The 19,202-nt window shown below is 39.0% G+C and overlaps 1 protein-coding gene and 1 long non-coding RNA gene across 4 annotated transcripts in view; one reads left to right on the top strand and one right to left on the bottom strand.

Annotated features, from left to right (window-relative positions):
* RECK (reversion inducing cysteine rich protein with kazal motifs) overlaps window positions 1–10,065 on the top strand; it is a 63,279-nt gene extending 53,214 nt beyond the window's left edge. For all 3 annotated transcript variants that reach the window (XM_085220058.1, XM_085220059.1, XM_085220057.1), the window contains 4 exons: window positions 1,142–1,352; window positions 2,609–2,682; window positions 5,297–5,452; window positions 8,835–10,065. In XM_085220058.1, the coding sequence (XP_085076184.1) occupies window positions 1,142–1,352; window positions 2,609–2,682; window positions 5,297–5,452; window positions 8,835–9,050 (657 nt within the window). In that variant the 3' untranslated portion in view covers window positions 9,051–10,065. The remainder of the gene's footprint in view (window positions 1–1,141; window positions 1,353–2,608; window positions 2,683–5,296; window positions 5,453–8,834) is intronic.
* Window positions 807–18,118, bottom strand: LOC146544571 (uncharacterized). The gene is made up of 2 exons (XR_014882242.1): window positions 12,885–18,118; window positions 807–8,842 (listed from the first exon to the last, which is right to left on the bottom strand). It is a non-coding gene; the product is annotated as an uncharacterized LOC146544571 (long non-coding RNA).
* Window positions 18,119–19,202: the final 1,084 nt, after the last annotated feature.

The raw sequence follows: 19,202 nt of genomic DNA on the forward strand, positions 1-19,202 counted from the left end.
AAGTTGAACTTTTTATAAATGAAAATTAATGCTTCATCATGTCTCCTTTGTAGTAGATCTATTTTTTTCAGAATATTTTAGAACAATTTTACTTGCATGTTAATTTTCACTGTTTACGCTGACATTGGGAGTTTGAGGCTCAGGGTCACTCCCATCTTGGCAGTAAAAGGCTTTCTGTGGAAGGTCTTTGGCATTTGGTTTGACTGTGTGTAGTATTTTCTTTGGACAGTCTGTATTTGATTGTTCTTCACGTTAATCCCTCCTAAAGAATTAATTAGATCTTCAGTCCCACCATTCCCTGCAGTGCTGGTAGATGGGCTGTTTCTACTGCTCTGCAGACAAGCTAGGAGCTACTCTTTTCAAAATTGCTGGCTTTATCATTTATAGGCTGGTTATCTCTAGATTTTTCTCAAACAATGGAGATGAATCTGAAATGAGTCTGGGAAGAGTCACTGATTCCATTTGCTCTTGCATATATTCAGAAGGTTAAATTTGTTGGCTTTTGCCTTCCTGAATATGCTGAACAAATGTATCTGCGAAGGTGAGATAGAAGGAATATTACAATTTTCTATTATTTTGATGTGTATTTGAATCAAATGATGTTGCATATGCTTCTGTGGGAAAAAAAATGGAAACAATAAATAAATTTATTTTTTTACAAAGGTCTCAATAATATGTATTTTTCCCGAGAGGTGTGTAGTAATAGACTTTATTCCCTTGAAATAAATGTAGACATTTAGTTTTTCAAATAATGTGTTAGAAATACTACATTCTAAGAACATAAAATAAAAACACATTGAGATGAGTGATAGAAATAAATACATTTAATAAATTAAATGAAATTACAGTCATTATTAGCACAGAACTAGAATTATTCTTCCCCAGACATGTCTTATTGCACATTTCTCAGATTCTAATTTAAATTCTTCTGTCACCTTCAAGTAATTATTTTTTGTATTTATTACCTGTTCATAAACTGGCAGATACTCCTTACTCTAGATTTATTTGTTGTTTGTTTTTTTTTTTTTTTATCTGAATGTATTGGCCACAAATACCCATGTATTTTGATTTACCTGATGTTAAAAATACTTTTGTTGTAGCATGAATAAATTGATCTTCAAAGCATTTCTATGTGTTTCAGCCATTCTGCAAATCAGTAGAACCTGTGTGTGGACATAATGGGGAAACCTACAGCAGTGTGTGTGCTGCCTATTCTGACCGTGTGGCTGTTGACTATTACGGACCCTGTCAGGCTGTAGGTGTTCTCTCAGACTATGGTTTTCACACAGAGTGTGCCTTTGTTAAATGTCCTCAGCTTTCTGCTGCTGGCTGCAGACCAGTCATTGCACCAGGTATGTTAACTCAATGTTGAAGTTTACTGCACGAAGGAGTCTCCAGGCCATCTGTATTAATATATGTGTACTTAGAATTAAACTCATGTTTTAAAATACTGAATTCTGTTACGTCTTTGAGACGTCCAAGAGGAAGAATGAAATGGAGATATTTAGTTAAGGCTAGAACAAGGCAGTGCTGGGACTCAACTAAGTGATTTCAAAGTGGAAAGGCCTTTGGCTTTAGGAATCACGTTCCTTCAGTATTTAGAAACTTGCAGCTGTGCCCATAGGACCTGTCAGGGAGAAATGAATGAGGTCTGTGGTGTATAGGGTACAATGTCAGTAGGAACTGGATGAGTAATTTTTCAGAACTGACAGCACAGATGCAACATGGGAATGCCAAACTATCTTCAAAATAGAGTTCCCAGAATAACAAAGATTATATTTAATTAGAAGATAGAGTAAGATACCAGTTGTATTTACAATACTGTGAAGAAGGAAGACAGTGGGAATAGTCTTGCTATTTTGTTTTTCAATCTTTTCACAAGTTACTTCCTCAAGGAAGCAGTAATTAATTACTCACAAAGAAAGGTCAGTTTTCAAAAAGTTTCATGTGGTTTTTCTCATTCAGTACTTTAAAAAATGGCTTATGTGCTTTACTGTTATATCTAATATAGTAACAGTCGTTCTTAGAATTACTTACTCAGGGGCATGAATTGAACATACAACAGTTGGTAAGTAGAAAGTTGAAATATCAGCCCTTTTGTTTCCAAGATAGTGAGGGAAAGCAGTAGGGGAAGCACATGCTTCTGTGTTAGAACAGATCTATGGGTTCTCCTCCCCTAGCTGTATAAAGATTCTAACATGGTGCAACCCATAAAGAAATGTTTGCAATGTGCAGTTATGCATCTGTTATATCATCACTATTTCAGCTTTTGAAATTCATAACTTCTGTAGTTGCATGAGTTCATACAGTATCTTGTCTTGCAGTACACAACCTATACCTTTTAGCTTCAATAATGTTATGTTTAAACAATTTTTTGTCTTGTTGCTATGCTTTGTAGTTGTAAATATGTGACTACTTATGCACTGTGAAGATTTTCAACATTTGAAAAAAAAAGATTGTGCACTTCTGCTATCAAATTGAAAGATTTACTTTGCTTTGGTATTTTGATAATTTTCATTCTTAATACTGAGTTTTGAGCTTTACCTAAAGTGAAAAGTGTTTGTTTTTATTTCAGAGATTTCATTGTTTTTTTCACTTAATCACACAGGAGCTTGCTGTCCACTGTGCGCTGGAATGCTGAGAATATTATATGACAAAGATAAGCTGGATAACTTTGCAAGGGTAAAGTTCAGTCATTCCTTGTGTTAAAGGGTATATGGAAAAGTCAAATTATTTTATACCCTTCTGAGAAGTTAAATATTATAAAATCAGTTATTTTTCAGGTTTTTTAATACTTTCCATTATTTCTTAACATTTGGATATGGAAATTGAATGACAATGCAAAACAAAACCGAATTAGCATAGACAACAACAAGCACATTAAGTTGCAGTTTAAATGACTTTTAATGGTAAAGGCATGCTAAGAAAACTCTGTTTAGCTGTCTCATGGTACCAATACAGTTTGTGTTTGTTATTTATGTGCTTTTATTAAGATTATTCTGCTGACTAACTATTTTCTAATGTTGGTAACTTAGTTCTGACATTGTCTCTGGATAGTTTTAACACTCCTCATGTTTATCTAGATGGTTATCACTGATTTGTCTTGCTCTTCAGCTAAAATGTCTTTTAAAATGTTTTGGTTTTTTAACATCTCTATAAGTTAGATGCTTGCATTCTGCTTTGCAGTTCTTTGAAAACCTCTAGTTTAAAATGGATCTTATGTTGACTGGCCATCACTGAACGCAACAGTCTAGGTCCAGCCTCACCATATGGTGTGTAAAAGAATTGCATTTCTTTGTTGGCCCCTGCTTTAATATATATGGAACACAGTATAACACTTAGAATCACAGAATCATAGAATTGCTCAGGTTGGAAAAGACCTTCAGATCATCGAGTCCAACCACAACCTAGCCATACTACCCTAACTCTAACAACCCTCCACTAAATCATGTCCCTGAGCACCACATCCAAGTGGTTTTTCAACACATCCAGGGACAGTGACTCAACCACCTCCCTGGGGAGCCTATTCCAGTGCTTAAGAACCCTTTCTGTAAAGAAGTTTGTCCTGATATCCAACCTGAACTTACCCTGGTGTAATTTGAGGCCATTTCCCCTTGTCCTGCCACCTGTCATCAGTGAGAAGCGATCAGCCCCACTCTCGCTGTAAGCACCTTTCAGATATTGAAAGAGAGCAATAATGTCTCCCCTCAGCCTCCTCATCCCCAGACTAAACAGCCCCAGTTCCTTCAGTCTCTCCTCATAGGACATATTCTCCAAGCCCTTCACCAGCCTTGTTGCCCTTCTTTGGACCTGCTCCAGCACCTCAATGTCCTTTCTGTACTGAGGTGCCCAAAACTCAACGCAGTACTCGAGGTGAGGCCTCACCAGTGCTGAGTCCAAGGGCAGGATGACTTCCCTAGTCCTAATCACTACACCATTCCTGATCCAAGCCGGGATGCCACTGGCCTTCTTGGCTACCTGGGCACACTGCTGGCTCATATTCAGCCCACTGTCCATCAGTACACCAAGGTCCCTTTGGTGTCAGGCAGCTTTCCAGCCACTCCTCCCCAAGCCTGTAGGGTTGCCTGGGGTTGTTGTGACCAAAAAGCAGGACCCAACACTTGGCCCTATTGAAACTCATACAGTTTGCCTTGGCCCATCCATCCAGTCTATCCAGGTCGCTCTGTAGTGCCTTTCTCTGGCAGATCAACACTCCCTCCCAGCTTGGTATCATTCCAAATTTACTGACGGTGCCCTCAATCCCCTCGTCAAGATCGTTAATAAAGATGTTAAATAGAAGCAGCCCCAGTACCGAGCCCTGGGGGACACTGCTCATGACCGGCCACCAATTGGATTTAACTCCATTGACCACGACTCTTTGGGCCCGGCCATCCAGCCAGTGTTTCACCCAGCAGAGTGTTTGCCCATCCAAACTGTGGGCAGCCAGCTTCTCCATGATGATGTTTTGGGGAACAGTGTCAAAGGCTTTAATTGATTTTTGGCACCACATCACAATAAAATGTATTGCCTATTGAAGTATATTTGTATCTGCATGTGATTTTCATTTAAAAATCAAGGAGAAAGAATTTGCTCAAAATATTTCACAAGTCCACTAACCTATTTAAACACTCAGAAGTAGCTCAGAAGTAGAGATAATTAATAATTTTCAGCTAGACCTGAGCACGCAGGCAGGTTCGCTGCACCCAACCCTGAGTTGGACAGAGAGGACAAGTCCTGTATCTGGGGAGGAAAAACAGCATGCATCAGTACAGGTTATGAGCTGACCTGCTGGAAAGGAGTTCTGCAGACAAAGTCCTGGGTTTCCTTACAGACAACGGGCTGGCTGTGAGTCAAGGTGTTCTTCTGGCCAAGAATGCCAGTGATATTCTAGGCTGCATTAAAAAGAGTGTGGCCAGCAGGTTGAGGGAGGTTATCATCCCCCTCTGCTGTGGTAAGGCCACAACTGGAGTACTGTGTCCAGTTCTGGACTAAATGATCTCTAGAGGTCCCTTCCAACACCTATGATTCTGTTTGTCTAATTAGCTATTATAAGAACACAGGGAAAAAAAAAAAAAGGTGGAGCAGGAGAATGGTGCAAAGCATGAAAGTAACCTAAGCATGGGAAGTTAAAAGCTCTCTTACTCCAAAAGGGGAGAGGCAGCAGGGAGCCAAACTAATGAGAACCAAATTAAGTTCTCTACTTGCTTAGGGAGCAAATGCCCACAGGACCTGTCTGAGAGAAATGATAATATAATTTTGCATAAAATCATCCATGAAGTGCTTTGGTTTTTTCCAGGTAACAAATAAAAAGCCTATAACTGTACTTGACATACTTGAAAAGCTCCGCCTGCATATTTCCGTGCCACAGTGTGATGTGTTTGGATATTTAAGCATAGAATCTGAAATTGTGATTCTCATCATTCCTGTGGATCAGAAACCCAAACCATTGCAGGTAGGTTATATTCTTATTTACCCAACATGGATTTACATCATTTTAGTATGTACATACTTCATTATTTTCAATATAGCCATTTTAAAATTGTTTTTCTGTGTGTTGAATACATGGGGATTTCTGTAGTGACTTGATTGCAAATGGTAAAACATGCTTTGAGAATCTTGCTGTCCTGCTAAGAGGCTTTTGAGTGTGGATAATTAAACAGGTGAGGCTACAGAAGGCCAGTGATGCAATAACACAGTTTTTCTTTTACAGTGAATAAATGCAGAACCTTCAACTTTTTATGACTAAAACAGCAGAAAATATACTTATCAGTGAAGGACATCTTAAATTAATATTGTGTAATAAGTGGATTTTTGCATGAAATGGCACTCCTCTGTGTCTGGTGTCAGGGTTAGAAGTAGGTGGGCATACAAGTAAATATTAGACTGAAGCACATCTGTGTACTGGTATCACAGTAACATATTGTGCCTATCTTGATGTAAAGTAGTAGCTCTTACCAAAGAGGATTTATTGATACTATATTCTGAGATATAGGATATCCCAAGGATATCCCAAAACGCTGTTGTATCCTTAAAAATGAAATAATGCAATTAAAATAAGCTGTCCAGCATGCTATGTCATTCATGGTAGCAAATAAGAGTCAAAAGCTCACAGTACTAAAGTCTAAGTGTAAACCAGCAAATGCAGATCAAAATTCTTGTAGTCTTTTCTTAGGAATGCCTTAGAGCAGAAGCAGCAAGACTCTGGCTGTGCATTGCATTTTTATTATCGTGGAGCTGTTGCTTCATTTTTAATTTGTTAACCTGTGCAAGACCAACGAGGATATCTTCTTCCTATTAAAAGGAACAAAACTCCTTGCCATTTCATAGTTGTTCCTAATAGTCTTGTTTTGCCCTGCTGACAGCATGTTATAATGAAGTCCTGTTGGGATGCTTTTGTGGTTTCACCCAGCGGGCAGCAAAGCACCCCACAGCATTTGCTCACTCCCTCGCCTCAGTGGGATGGGGGAAGAGAACTGGGGAAAGAAAGTGTAACTCACAGGTTGAGATAAAGACTATTTTCTAAGACGAAAAAAGGAAATAGTAATAATGATAATAATGAACATATGAAATTATATGTTTACTAAACAAGTGATACACAACACAATTGCTCACCACCCACTAACCAATGCCCAGCCAGCCACCGTGTAGCAGCTGCCCCCTGCAGCCAATCCCTCCTAGTTTTATAGTTCTACATGATACCATGTGGTATGGAACATCCCTTTGGCCAGCTTAGCTGTCCTGGTTCTGTCCCTTCCCAGCTCCTCGTGCACCCCAGCCTCCATGCTGGCAGGGCAGTACGAGAAGCCAAGAAACTGAAATGACCTTGGCTATGTACAGCATTGCTCTGCAACAGCTAAAACTTTCGTGTGTTATCAACATTTTTTTTTCTCCTAAAGACAAAAAAAACCCAGCATGATACTGGTGACTGAAGAAAATTATCTCAGTTGAAGCCACAACAGTTGCTCTGACTGGTTCATTCTGTTGCCTTACATATCAATGTGCTCTAGTTGAAAAGTGAAGATTTAGCTTTGAAAAGGAAGGGGGAAAAGAGAAATCTGTCTACAGTCTCTCATCTTTTACTATTCAAACAATTTAGGCTGGTTGCTTTTGGCTGTGTTTTTTGTTGTTGTTTTTGTTAGTTTGGGATTTTTTTGCTATTTTATATTAATATCTGCTTCCTGTTTCTTTTTCATTTCTACAATCTAATTCTGCATCGTCAGAATTGCTTATGGGTTGGTCTGAAGTTATCAGTGTATAAAACGTCATAAATTCCTGCAAGCTGCAGTATCAAATAGGCCATTTGTTTCTCAGACAGAAACACTGTAGGTATTTTGCTACTGGAGCAAACAGCTGTTATGTCCAGTTCTGCTCCAACGATGTTTATCTCCTGTAACAGAAATAACTCTGAATGTTACCAGTACTTAGGAAATAAGGTCTTGGGCCTTGTCCATCTCTTCACACTGAGTGAAGAGGAATTGTCTTGGGCTGCACATACAGAAGTTGCTCAGAAATTAATACCTCCTATTTATTTCCGTGGAAACTACAACAAAGATCACAATCACAGTATTTGATAGAGCAAATTCTCATCTATAAAACACTATTTTTCAATGCAGTTATCACTATTAGCTGTGCATTTTCACCAGCAGTGAACAAGAGTCTGCATGCGTCATTCATAAAATTCTACACCAGTGGAGATGACCCACTGTTACCACTGCTGAAACGCACCACCCAGCACCTCACTGTGCTCACATCCACTGCTTGGTCTCCAGAAACTTTCAGTAAATAGCAATGGGCACAACATTTTCTGCATGGAGGATTTCAGTGGCACGCTTTTGCTTCACGGGCATTGCCATGTCAGACTCCATTTTGTCAGACTGACCCTCTGCTGCTGCCTTTGAACGGCAACAAAATGCAATGGAATACTGGCAGGAAGGTTCAGCCTCTATTGCCATACAACCAACACCTGCCCCTGATGTTTTGGGCCAACATAACAAAATGGGAGGCATTACTTTTGGAGCAGCACTTGTAAAATATACAGCATCATTAATAAAAGCATTTCATTTTAAAATATTTTTCTTAAAACGTTAAAAAAGAGAGGAAGAAACCACAGAACCAGCAGGCTATTCGATCCTGTCTTTGTGAAACTAACACATCAGGACGGCTCCTCAACATTCAGAGCTTTGGGCCTCCAGGCACTAAGTCTGTGAAAACACAAATTTACAGGAAGCAGCCCTTGAGGCTGCTACAGATCATTAATACTGAATTTATTCCTGGGATACAGTAGAAGGCAAGATGGAAAAAGCAATTCTAATATGAATTTATTATTTCGTCAGTGGGGGAATTAAAAGCAAATGATCTTACATCTCAGTTCCCTCAGGCTTTGCTTTTATTTCCTTTTCTTTTTTTTTCTTCCTTTCCCGTAAAAGAAATCAGCTTTCCCTGACTGGAGGAAAAAAAGCCCATTAAGTATAAAATCCTGATTTTCCAGTTGCAGATTTCAAGGCACTGTCTTGCTCAGTGTGGAAGTTCTCAGTTACTTCTAGTTTTAATTTACTCTGAGCTTTTTGGTGTCAACATTCAAAACGTGTCACCCTTGATAATTTGTATGGAGCTTCCTTCTTCCTCTGTTGCTTCCACAGTAGTTTTCCAGTAGCAAAGCCTATGATGAGAGCTCCATGTCTTTCTTAGCGGCTACACTGAATCATTGTTACAAACCTTACACGCTGATTGCAATAATTAAAAACTTTTCTTTCTGAATTTTTCTGTCACCAGTAAGATGTTTGCATTGCCATGTTACATGACAAGAAGAGAAACAATAACTTTTTTCTTCCTAGATTGAAGCCTGCAATAAAGAAGCAGAAAAGATAGAGTCATTGATCAATTCAGACAGTCCAACATTAGCATCACACGTACCTCTGTCAGCCCTAATTGCATCTCAAGTACAAGTTTCATTTAGTATCTCTTCTCCTTCTGTTAAAGTGGGGCCTGTATTGCACTGCCTGTTCATCAGTTTTTCATTTACCTTGCTAAAATTAATGTATTACATATAGCTACAAAGCAAACATACACAAGTATCAAAGTGTTTTACATTGTGGAGAACATTGAGAATTGTTGATCACTGAACCGGAAAACAAAAACTGTAGAAGACTTGCTGTACTGGTATTTCTCACCGAAGAATGAAGGGTATGTGGAATAAGCTGAAATGTGATTCTTTTATTCCTTACTACCAAAGTGTTTCAGCACAATTAGATCATTTTCCATTGACTTTGTAACACAAACGTACATTGGAAGGTTCTGACTTTATGGATCTCTCTCTGTGCGAAGGTTCTCAGTGTTCTTTTCAGCAGTGAACAAAGTGTTTTGAGTTTATTGAAAAATGTTAACTTTGTATTATTCAGACGAATATCAGTGACTACAAAATGTACGTGCCTGTCCTAAGCATCATTTTTTGAAGAAACAAATTGCTGCTACTTCATTACCTTACCAAAAATACGAGTTTATTCTCATGTAAATACACATTCATATTTTATTATGAAGGAAACTAACTAATTCTGAGCCTATTTCGATAGACATCTTTACTTGGACTAGTGAAGATTCATGGGACGTTGGGCTCAGTGCTTTTGAAATGACAATCAAGCTCTATACCTGAAGTACCTGAAGAAATGAAGAAATGTGTTCTTTTTATAGTTTTGTATATTTCAGAATCTGGTATTAGATGCAAATTTATAAAGAATCTCATTATCTATATTTAAGTGCCATTTAAAATATTGCAGTATTTGCATGTTATCTAATGAAAATTATACTTTAAATATGTTTAAATGTTTACACAGTGTTTTATTTCTTATTGTATTCTATGCACCTGACCTTACTCTGCATGAAGTATTTTATATCAGTATTATGATAACCAACTTTTGAAGTATTTACAGATTTTTTTGCCAAAATGCTGAACTTTGAAAGCACTGAAAACTTTTTGAACATATATGTTATTGTAGCATGTCTGTAGCAAATATTTTATGCTAAATCTTATAAATTTAAAAGTATTAAAGCTTTTTTATCTTAATAAAATTGTCATTTGTCCTTATACACGAAAGCATGTTATAGAATTCTGCACAATAGTAATTTCTTCTTTCTTTCTCAAATCAGTACATAGAACTAACTGCAATTATTACATACATAAGTGACTTCCTTAGCTTAAATTTTCCAAAGAAAATGAATTTCAAGTGTCCGGGTTTTACTTTTTTCTTTGCCACATTTCCGTGTAATATGTATGCACACGTTAAGTATGTGTCAGACTTGATTAACTACAGAGGAAGGATATTTTTAGGACCATCATCATAAGGTTATGGTCACCCATAGTTTTGATTTGGTCATTCTGTGCAGTAGTAAATCTGCACAAACATTAGGGACAGATTCAATACCTTATTGTACCTAAAATTTAAGGCTCGGTGTCTTCCAAAGCAAACAAAGTCTTTAGGTGTGTATTCTTGCAAGAACACACAGTGAAGTTCTTAGAACAGGATTCAAAGTGAATCTCTTGCCATTGTGGTCTATTAATGAATGAAGAGCGGTTTTATATTTTAAGTGCTAATCTACTTTCAGTATAGTTTCTGAGCACTTAGGGTAGATGAGTATAAACGCAGTTAATCTTGGGAAGTGTTCTCACCAAATATCTACAGGAAGACTGATGCACATAATCAAAGCCTTGACAGAAGGAAATAGTTGAACATCTTTATCTGTTTGGGTTTTTTTTGCATATTCCTTAGAAACTTGGACACAAGTATAATGAATGCATTAAAAAAAAAAAAAAAAAGGAAAGAAAAGCTTTTCAAGCTGAAATAGCTTAGATGATCTCCAAAACGGCTTTTTTTTTTTTCCCAAATAATTAGTATGTATCAACAAAACACTGTTTTCAACAGTCGCCACCATTAGCTGTATGTATTGTTGCCAGTGATGAACAACAGTTTTTTGTATACCACACTCATAAAAATCTGCATGGCCATGCAGAATATGAACTGGCTTTCATGTCACTGTCGTCACTGCTGAAACACACCACCCACCACCTCACTGTGCTCACATCCACTTTTTGGTCTCCAGAACCATTTTGAAGTCTTGACGAATGTCAATGGGTGCCATTCTTTCTGCAGAGAGGAATTCAGTTACATGCCTTTGCTTCACGCACGCTTCCATGTCAGACACCATTTTATCACACTGCTCCTCTGCTGCCCTCTGTTGCACAGCAACAAAACGTAAGGGAATATTGGTGAGAAGATTCATCCTCTACTGCCATACCACCAACATCCACCTCTGATGCCATGGGCCAATACATAGGGACCAAAATAGGAGGCATTACTTTGGGAGCAGTCCTTGTTCAAGGAAAGACAAGAGTTTGCAACGTTCAGCAGAGAAGGCTTAGGGGATGTTATCAATCTGTACATATATGTGACGGAAAGTAATACGGACGCATTGGTCAGACCCTGTTCTGTACTGTCTGCTGATGGGACAAGACATAATGGGCATAAATAAAGAATAAAAATAAATACCAGCTGAATAGAAAAAAAAATGCCTTTACTGTGAGAGTGATCAAACACAGGTACTGGTTTCCCATAGAGACTATGGAATCTCCCTCCTTCAAAATACTCAGAACATGATTGGCACAGTTCTCTGCAACCTGCTCCAGACGGCCTTGCATGCGCAGGCTTGATTAAATAATTTGGAGAGGTCTCCTTCCAGCTCATTAATTCTGTGATTTTGTAATAAATATCTGAATAGCTAGAAAGGTAGTTTTATACATGCTTAACAATTTGCTGGTCTCCTCGCTTATTATGCACTTTAGAACTCTGGCTGTCTCTAGAATTTGAAACTCTCACCCACGTCATATTTTCTTTTTGCATGCTGATTGGCCAGAAAGCCAATGGCATCCAGGGGTGCATCAAGAAAAGCGTGGCCAGCAGGTAGAAGGAAGTGATCCTCCCCCTCTACTCTGCCTGGTGAGGCCGCGTCTGGAGTACTGTGTCCAGTTCTAGGCTGCCACAGCACCATTAGGTTAATTACCAGGAGAGGTCCCTCTACTAGAAATCTGAAATTATGGCTTTCATAAACACTTGACAAAATTACGTGCATGTGATAAACAAAGCGCCAGTAATTTAATGAAATAAAATAAAGCAAAGACCTTGGATGTGTGGAATTTTTTAAAGGGTGGTTAACACAGAAAGTCTACTGAATCCTTATTTGTCATTTCACAGCTTAATTAGTAACCTGCATTGTATCTCACCAACAGGTGATGCCTAGCAACTACTGTTAAATTCAAAGTAAATCAAATACTATGGAAAGTAATGCCTCCGATTCATTTCCATGGAAACTACAGCAGAGACAAAGAGCATATTAATATTATTTCACAGAACAGGTTCTCAGCTACAAAACACTATTTCTCAACATAGTCATCACCACTCAGTAAGCACTTTCACCAGTGAAGGGCAATAGCCTGCATTCCTCACTCAGAAAAATCTGCACCTGCAGAGGTGATCCACTGTCACCACTGCTGAACACAGCACTGACTCACTGTGCTCACACCCACTGTTTGGTCTCCAGAAATGTTCACAAAGTGTTGATGAATGTCAATAGGTGCAAAGTTTTCTGCAAGGAGGAATTAAATTACAAATCCCTGCTTCATATGCACTTCCATGCAAGATGCCCCTCCAGTGCCACCAGTCGCATGGCAACAAAATGTAGTGGAATACTGGCAGGAAGGTTCAACCTCTACTGCTATATCAGCACCATCCGCTCCCGATGGTGTGGGCCAACGTAATGAAATAGGAGGCATTACTTTCAGAGCAGCTCTTGTATATCACTGTCTGTTGCAGTGGCTCCAAAAACCCCACAGCTACCTGTGTACTGAATTAAAGCAGCAGCCAGTGTTGCTCCAACCTCCTCAGAGATCTCTCAAGGGATCTCTGCTGGCCACAGGTACCTCTGGCTTAACTTCTGGAGCCCCAGACTGCACACCTCCAGTGTTATCATCTGCCACTGTGATTCCTCAGTTCCTCAGGGTTGGTGATGGGAAACTGACTCCTCCTACAAGAACAGATTGTATGCTTTTATTTAGTAATATGAAAAACAATAATAATTCTTCCAGAGTTTATTGCCTAAATTTCTCACTAGCATATTTCCAGCACAGCTCACCTTTCCTATCGTGGCTGAGTCCACTTAACACACTATAAATTTCTCTGTCAAAAACCTCTCATGTCAATCTTTGCCCCTCTGATTTTCTTCAAGATCCACCTCATTCCACCTGTTGAAAAGGAACAGGACAAGGACCTTCTAACAATAACTTCGCTATAATGAAAAATTTCCCAAACTGAAGTCTGTACTTCAAATATCCTAACTATTCCATGAAAATCTGGCCAGCAAAAACACAAGCTCCAGATTTAGCAATTTCCTGTGATAAAGTAGAAAATAGCAAAATAGTTCTGTAAATAGAAACCTTGCAGTCAGTGACCACTTCTCTTCTACCTACTTCAAAACCACTGAATAAAGTGTGAAACCCACATCAACATTTTCAGGTATTTCTATTCAGGTATTTCATTTTGTCAGCTGTACATATAGCTCAGGACAACAGAAACAGTAGCAAGCACCTAGAATATCTGCTTTGAGAAGAAAAAATATATATAAGTTCAGTTCACCCAGTAGCCTTAAATTATTACGTTTGTTGTGCTGGGTCATCCCCAAACTAAAGCATAAAGAATTTTAAGTGCAATTTTTAGAACTTTGTGTTAGAATACTTAAATGTTTTGTTATACATGTTGTATTTTACAAAGTGGAGAAAACTTTTGAATTTTTTTTTTTTATTAGAAAGTCTCTTGCCCAAGTTTCCTAACATTCTGTAAAAGAACAGAAACAACAGCAGAAGAATCACAAATTCATGAGGAGATCCTCAGAATCTCGATTCTCAGGCAGAGGTCACGCTTACAAAAGAACCTCTGCACTTCCTAACAGAGATGGAGGCCTCCAGCACTCCAAGCTCTCTCTGTACAGCACCACCTACCAGCACAAATTAGTGCAAAGCTGATCAGCCTGGCTTTCCTGGGCTGCACTGACTGAAGAGGAATTGTCTTGGGCCACACATGGAATATATAATGCAGTTATTGTACATAACTGACAAAACTTTGATGTTTTATTTAAAAATATTTCAAAAATACAGAAGCAGAGAGCAACAAAACCGTAAAAGTAGTGGGATATTTGACCTTGTTTTTGTGAAACTAATGCATCAGTCTGGTTCAATGGAAGTGGCTGCCATTCTCAGTGAGTTCTCAAGGTGCCTGTTGTAGATTTTTGATGAAATTCTAATCTTCCTGTGCCTAACCCTCAAAAAAGTTGTTCACAGTTGCACACACTGCCAAAAAGTGATGGCATGAGTGAGGTGTGACTGTGAAGCAAGGAATACCTTTCTCTGCTAAGACAGGGCTTATAAAAATCTAGTAAAAAAACATGGTCAAGTTTTTCATCGAGTTGAATGTCTGATTGCAGCTCTAGACATTCCACTTGAAAATCTGCGAGTAATGTAATTATGTTGACTGAAAACAGTCACAAATACAGCAAAAACTAATGATTTTCTCCAGAAATCTTGAAATCTAGTCCCAAATTCCTTTATCAAAACTGAAAGTAAAGCTGTTTATTTTTCACTATACACAAGACTGTTTAGCCAGTGAATGAAAATACAAATAATTATTTGCCATAACTTGAGTTAGCAGTGCACTGCGCCATCTCAAGTTCTTGTTTCAGCCCACATCACTGATCACACACACAGTGTTTAGTTGTTTCTAAGCAGTGGGTGCACACCCAGGGCAGAGCTGCCAGTGTCACAGGGCAGGGGAGTTGCAGAGCAAGCTGTTCAGGGCCGTGGTTGGACACGCTTGGACCATTAGCTCACAGGAGCCCTGGAGAGCTGCTGCTGTGTCTCTCACACTTCCCAGCATGCTGTGGCTGCACACAGCGAGAACAGCTTCCTTAGGCAGGTCATCACCAGTCAAGCGACAACCTTAATTTTGTAGGAGATGATGGATAACTTTCTCCTGAGAATGCTGAGCAGCCTGCTACCAGCGCATGTCTCTCATTGCTTTCCGACACCAGGGCTCAAGCATTCTCTGTAAGTTTCCCAAGTTGGACACGAGCACACGAAGTGATGTCTTTGAAGGCCTGGTGGCAAAATGTTGTGTTGCTCCACTTGAGTGGCAACACTGCAAGTCTCTTGGGCAGATCAATCTTTGGGAGAGGCCCTTGCATTTCCCTACAGACTGCTCATGTCCCTGCAAGTTCTGCTGCTGGAATCACTCACAGAAATACAAGCAGCGAGCCCCTAAACCAGCACCAGCTATTCCTTCCTACTGCACGCAGCCATGCCACACACCTCTCTTCAAAACTGAGAAGTCTCACATTCTTCTCAAAATCAGGCTTTTTTCCTAAACTGCACTCAGATTCTTCTGAGTCTCACCGCCCTAAGTGCTGTTATTACACGAATCCACACTGAATAGGGTCAGGTTTTAACCTGTTTGTGCCATTTTGTTATTATTTACCATGAAAAACAGCAGTAAAGAATGTGAACCCTATCCTCTATGTATATGTGATTGTAAATCACATCACTGAGTTTAAGACAGGGAAAACATTTAATTTATTTGTTTGGTAACATTTGTAGCCCTTACTGCATCCCTATTAGATTGAACTAACTTTTCCTAGCACAGGTGACCAGAGGTAGAATGACTTGGACCAGAAATCATGTTTCAGATGAACATCGTCTCTGCTTCCAGCAACCATCTCTTTCCAATGCCTGGAAGCACACAGCATTGTCACAGCTACATCATAATGACTGCAGGATAGCTGAGCTAGTCATACACTCATCAGAGACAATTCCCTAAACACGATGTTGTAATTACCCTAGCACTCATGTCTTTAAAGATGCTCACAGCTTTACTTCCAACTCTAACAAGTTAATAAATCTAGTTATAACACTTGCATTTTTCACATAATAACATTACAAAAACCTGTCCTAAAAGCCTTCTTACGAGGAATTCTATTCCACAATAAGAAGCCACGACACAGCAGATTCAGCTGTACTGCCCATCAGATCTATGCTCTGCATCCCATCTCTGCCCACACACAACCCTCCCACACGTAGGATCATTGCTGATCAGTCCACCTTACTTTTGGCTCTGTTGATGACCAGAGGATTAAGTGCCACCACTGTGACATTAATCTGACAAAACCTGATCCCATCCATCGTTACACGTTCAACACCAGTCCTTCTGCACCACCTTTTCTAAAAAGAGACCCCGTTGTCAGACCCTGTGCTTGACAGTACAGCTAACACACTCAGCTCAAGGGGACAGACTTCCACATTTCTCATTGGAGTCTGGTACCTACCAGATTAACTTCTCACCCTTTTCACCGTTCCTTCTGCAAACAATACATCTGCAGTCCTTGCTCTGTAATCTCTCTTCTACTATCATTTATTGTGACTGTTCTTGAGTTGCTGTCCTTATTTTTTTTTTTTTTTTTTGTCTAACACCCAATCTCCCACTCTAGATATAGGCCAGACAAGAAACAACATACTTTCTACTTAGCAAGCCTGTCACATACCCATGCATAGTAATACTGCTTTATAGACTCTTCATTTTATTTAAAATTGAGTATCTTTTTCACTTCCAAATGGACTGTTAGCAAAACAACACAGTGATTCTGAAAATGCAAACTAATCAGCACTTTTTGTAGAAACACCCATGTCCCATGACAAATACATGCACTGTCACTTGTTGAATTCTTTGCTTTCTTGGTGCAGGCTGAAGACAAAATACCTACCAATCTCAGTCTTTATGATTTCATATGCTATGGCAGCAAGAACTGCTATTTCTTTAACAGGTAGACAGCCAAAATAAAAAAAAAACAGCACTTTTGCAGACTTTCAAAGCCTCTGTTTCCCTTGATTTTGGAATGAGGTGGGGTTTTTTTGTTTTTTTTGTTGTTGTTTGTTTTAGCATACCACTAAGTAGAACACTGGATTAATAAATACAGTTCACATGAAATTAGAAGACAAGCATCCAGTGTGCATTCATATTCCTGGTATTTGCAGAACCACATTCTTCTCAAACATGCAGCAGAGTAACACTGCATACGCATAGTGTAACTCAGAACACTGAACACATTCAAAGAAACAAACAAAACACATCATACATGTCTGGGGATCTACTAATTAAGTAAAACGAGAAACACATGGTCACAATTGCAACTTGCTCCTCAAGTCCAAACAGCAGGAACAATGAGATATACAGGCAGTAAAACAAGGTGCTAGTCCAGATTTCACATGCAGCACCAATTCCTGCTTCTTTCATTAATACATGCTTTTCATATATATTTTGCAAAGAAAAGAGTAAAAATTCATATGAACTTAAAATCAGCTACGTACCTTCCTCTTCTGCCAACTGCAGCAGAATTAAAGTTCTACAGATGTATCTCTTGAGAACTGTGCATCCAAAGTTATATATTACACCTACTTCAGTAAAGCCCTAAGCTTAGCTGAAGAATTTAAAAACAGCGTAGGGTAAAACGGGCTCAGTACACAAGAACTACAATACTGAAACAGAACTGCAAGGCTCTTTTAGTTTTGCCCTCTACAAAAAGTCAGTTTACCAAACAATACCTTAATTCCTAGCACACAAATGTAAACAGGACAAGCATGACGCATCACATTATAATAATAATCATCCTTCATACTACACGTGCAAATAATAAGCCATCTTTCACAAATGCTATTTTCTGCTCAAAAACTGAAGAGACCACAAAGTATTTCTCAAATACTTCTTTTAACCAATACATTTTGGAAGCAGAATAAATACAGGTGTTTTTGTTTTTATTCCCATGAAGAACAAATGTTACACTCTTCCTGTGAACCAATCAGGTATTCTTCCCACACGGATGTCTTTCACAGTGCACCACAGTTTTACTCATGTGCTTGAAGATCTTGCATTCAGAAAGTCTGCTGCAGGGAGAGCAGTCCCTTTGGTTGACCTGCCATCCCCAACAGCACATACCAGTAGCATCAGCTCCTCCCTTACAAAAATGCCAGAGAAGAACTTACCATACACCACCCACGTGCACTTCCAGGCAGGGGCAGCATTATCTTCCCAAAGTAGCAACTTCTCACCAAAGGACTTCATGCTAGAGAAACCTATAGCAAAGTTAGGTTAAAAGGATGGATTTGCAGGTTTTTATTCAGGTTCCTCTGCTTTCCTGAAAATCATAACCATACTGTTAGAGGTGCTTTGGTTTCTCTGTCACTCCAGATTTCAAAATTCATCTGTTTGTTCTTTGTTTCTGTGGTCCCCAGTGAATGAGGATAAGAGCATTTAGCAAAAGCAAACTAGTACCAGAACTTCAATTTCTTGGAAAATAAGCAGGTGTCAGTGGTTAATAAACAATGTTACTACACTGTGCTATTTTATTTTAAGGCCTACCTAAAACATTCTAGATGATGCAGGTCCACTGTACTTTTGTGTCTTTTAACAACTAAAAGAATGTTGTATCAAGTTCCCTGAATATTAAAAAACAAAGTGAGGGAGTATTACAATTATTTGCACACACACCTATGAGAAAGTTAGAAAGTTGTTTTTTTGAAGACTTGAAACCCAACTCCTTATATAAAATCCTTAATATCACCAATGGATGCCAAGTAGGTTAACTCTGGTAAGACTGGACTGCTTCCTTGGGGCACCAAGCATCGGTGAACTCTGATACAACTTCCCAGCTCTCAACTCCAACCAACGTTCATCTTTCGGAAGAGCAATCTTGAGCTATTTATCACAAACCTTCCCCAGGTGCACACTGACAATTCCTTCTTGCTGGAGGGCCACTGACAGCAGCAGAACTACCTCAAAGATGATGCAGCTCAAAATACCAAGATTTGAAGACTGAAAATGACTGCCTAAGATTTCAGGACTTTTAGTGCTTCCCTCTTTCTCACTAAGAGTCCTTCAAACTGGTTTACGAACTGTGCTGTGCCCAAATCTCAATTGCACACTGACTTTTCCATGAGCTATTATGAAGCTACACAATTGCACTGCTACTTACTGTCCTACAGATCAGGATAGGAGGTACAGGCAACCCCATAAATAGTGACTCAGTCTGTTCAACTAAGTCTATTCAGTAGCAAATTACTA

Source organism: Meleagris gallopavo, chromosome 3 (assembly GCF_905368555.1).
Source record: "Meleagris gallopavo chromosome 3, MGAL_WU_HG_1.1, whole genome shotgun sequence".
Lineage (NCBI taxonomy): Eukaryota > Metazoa > Chordata > Aves > Galliformes > Phasianidae > Meleagris > Meleagris gallopavo.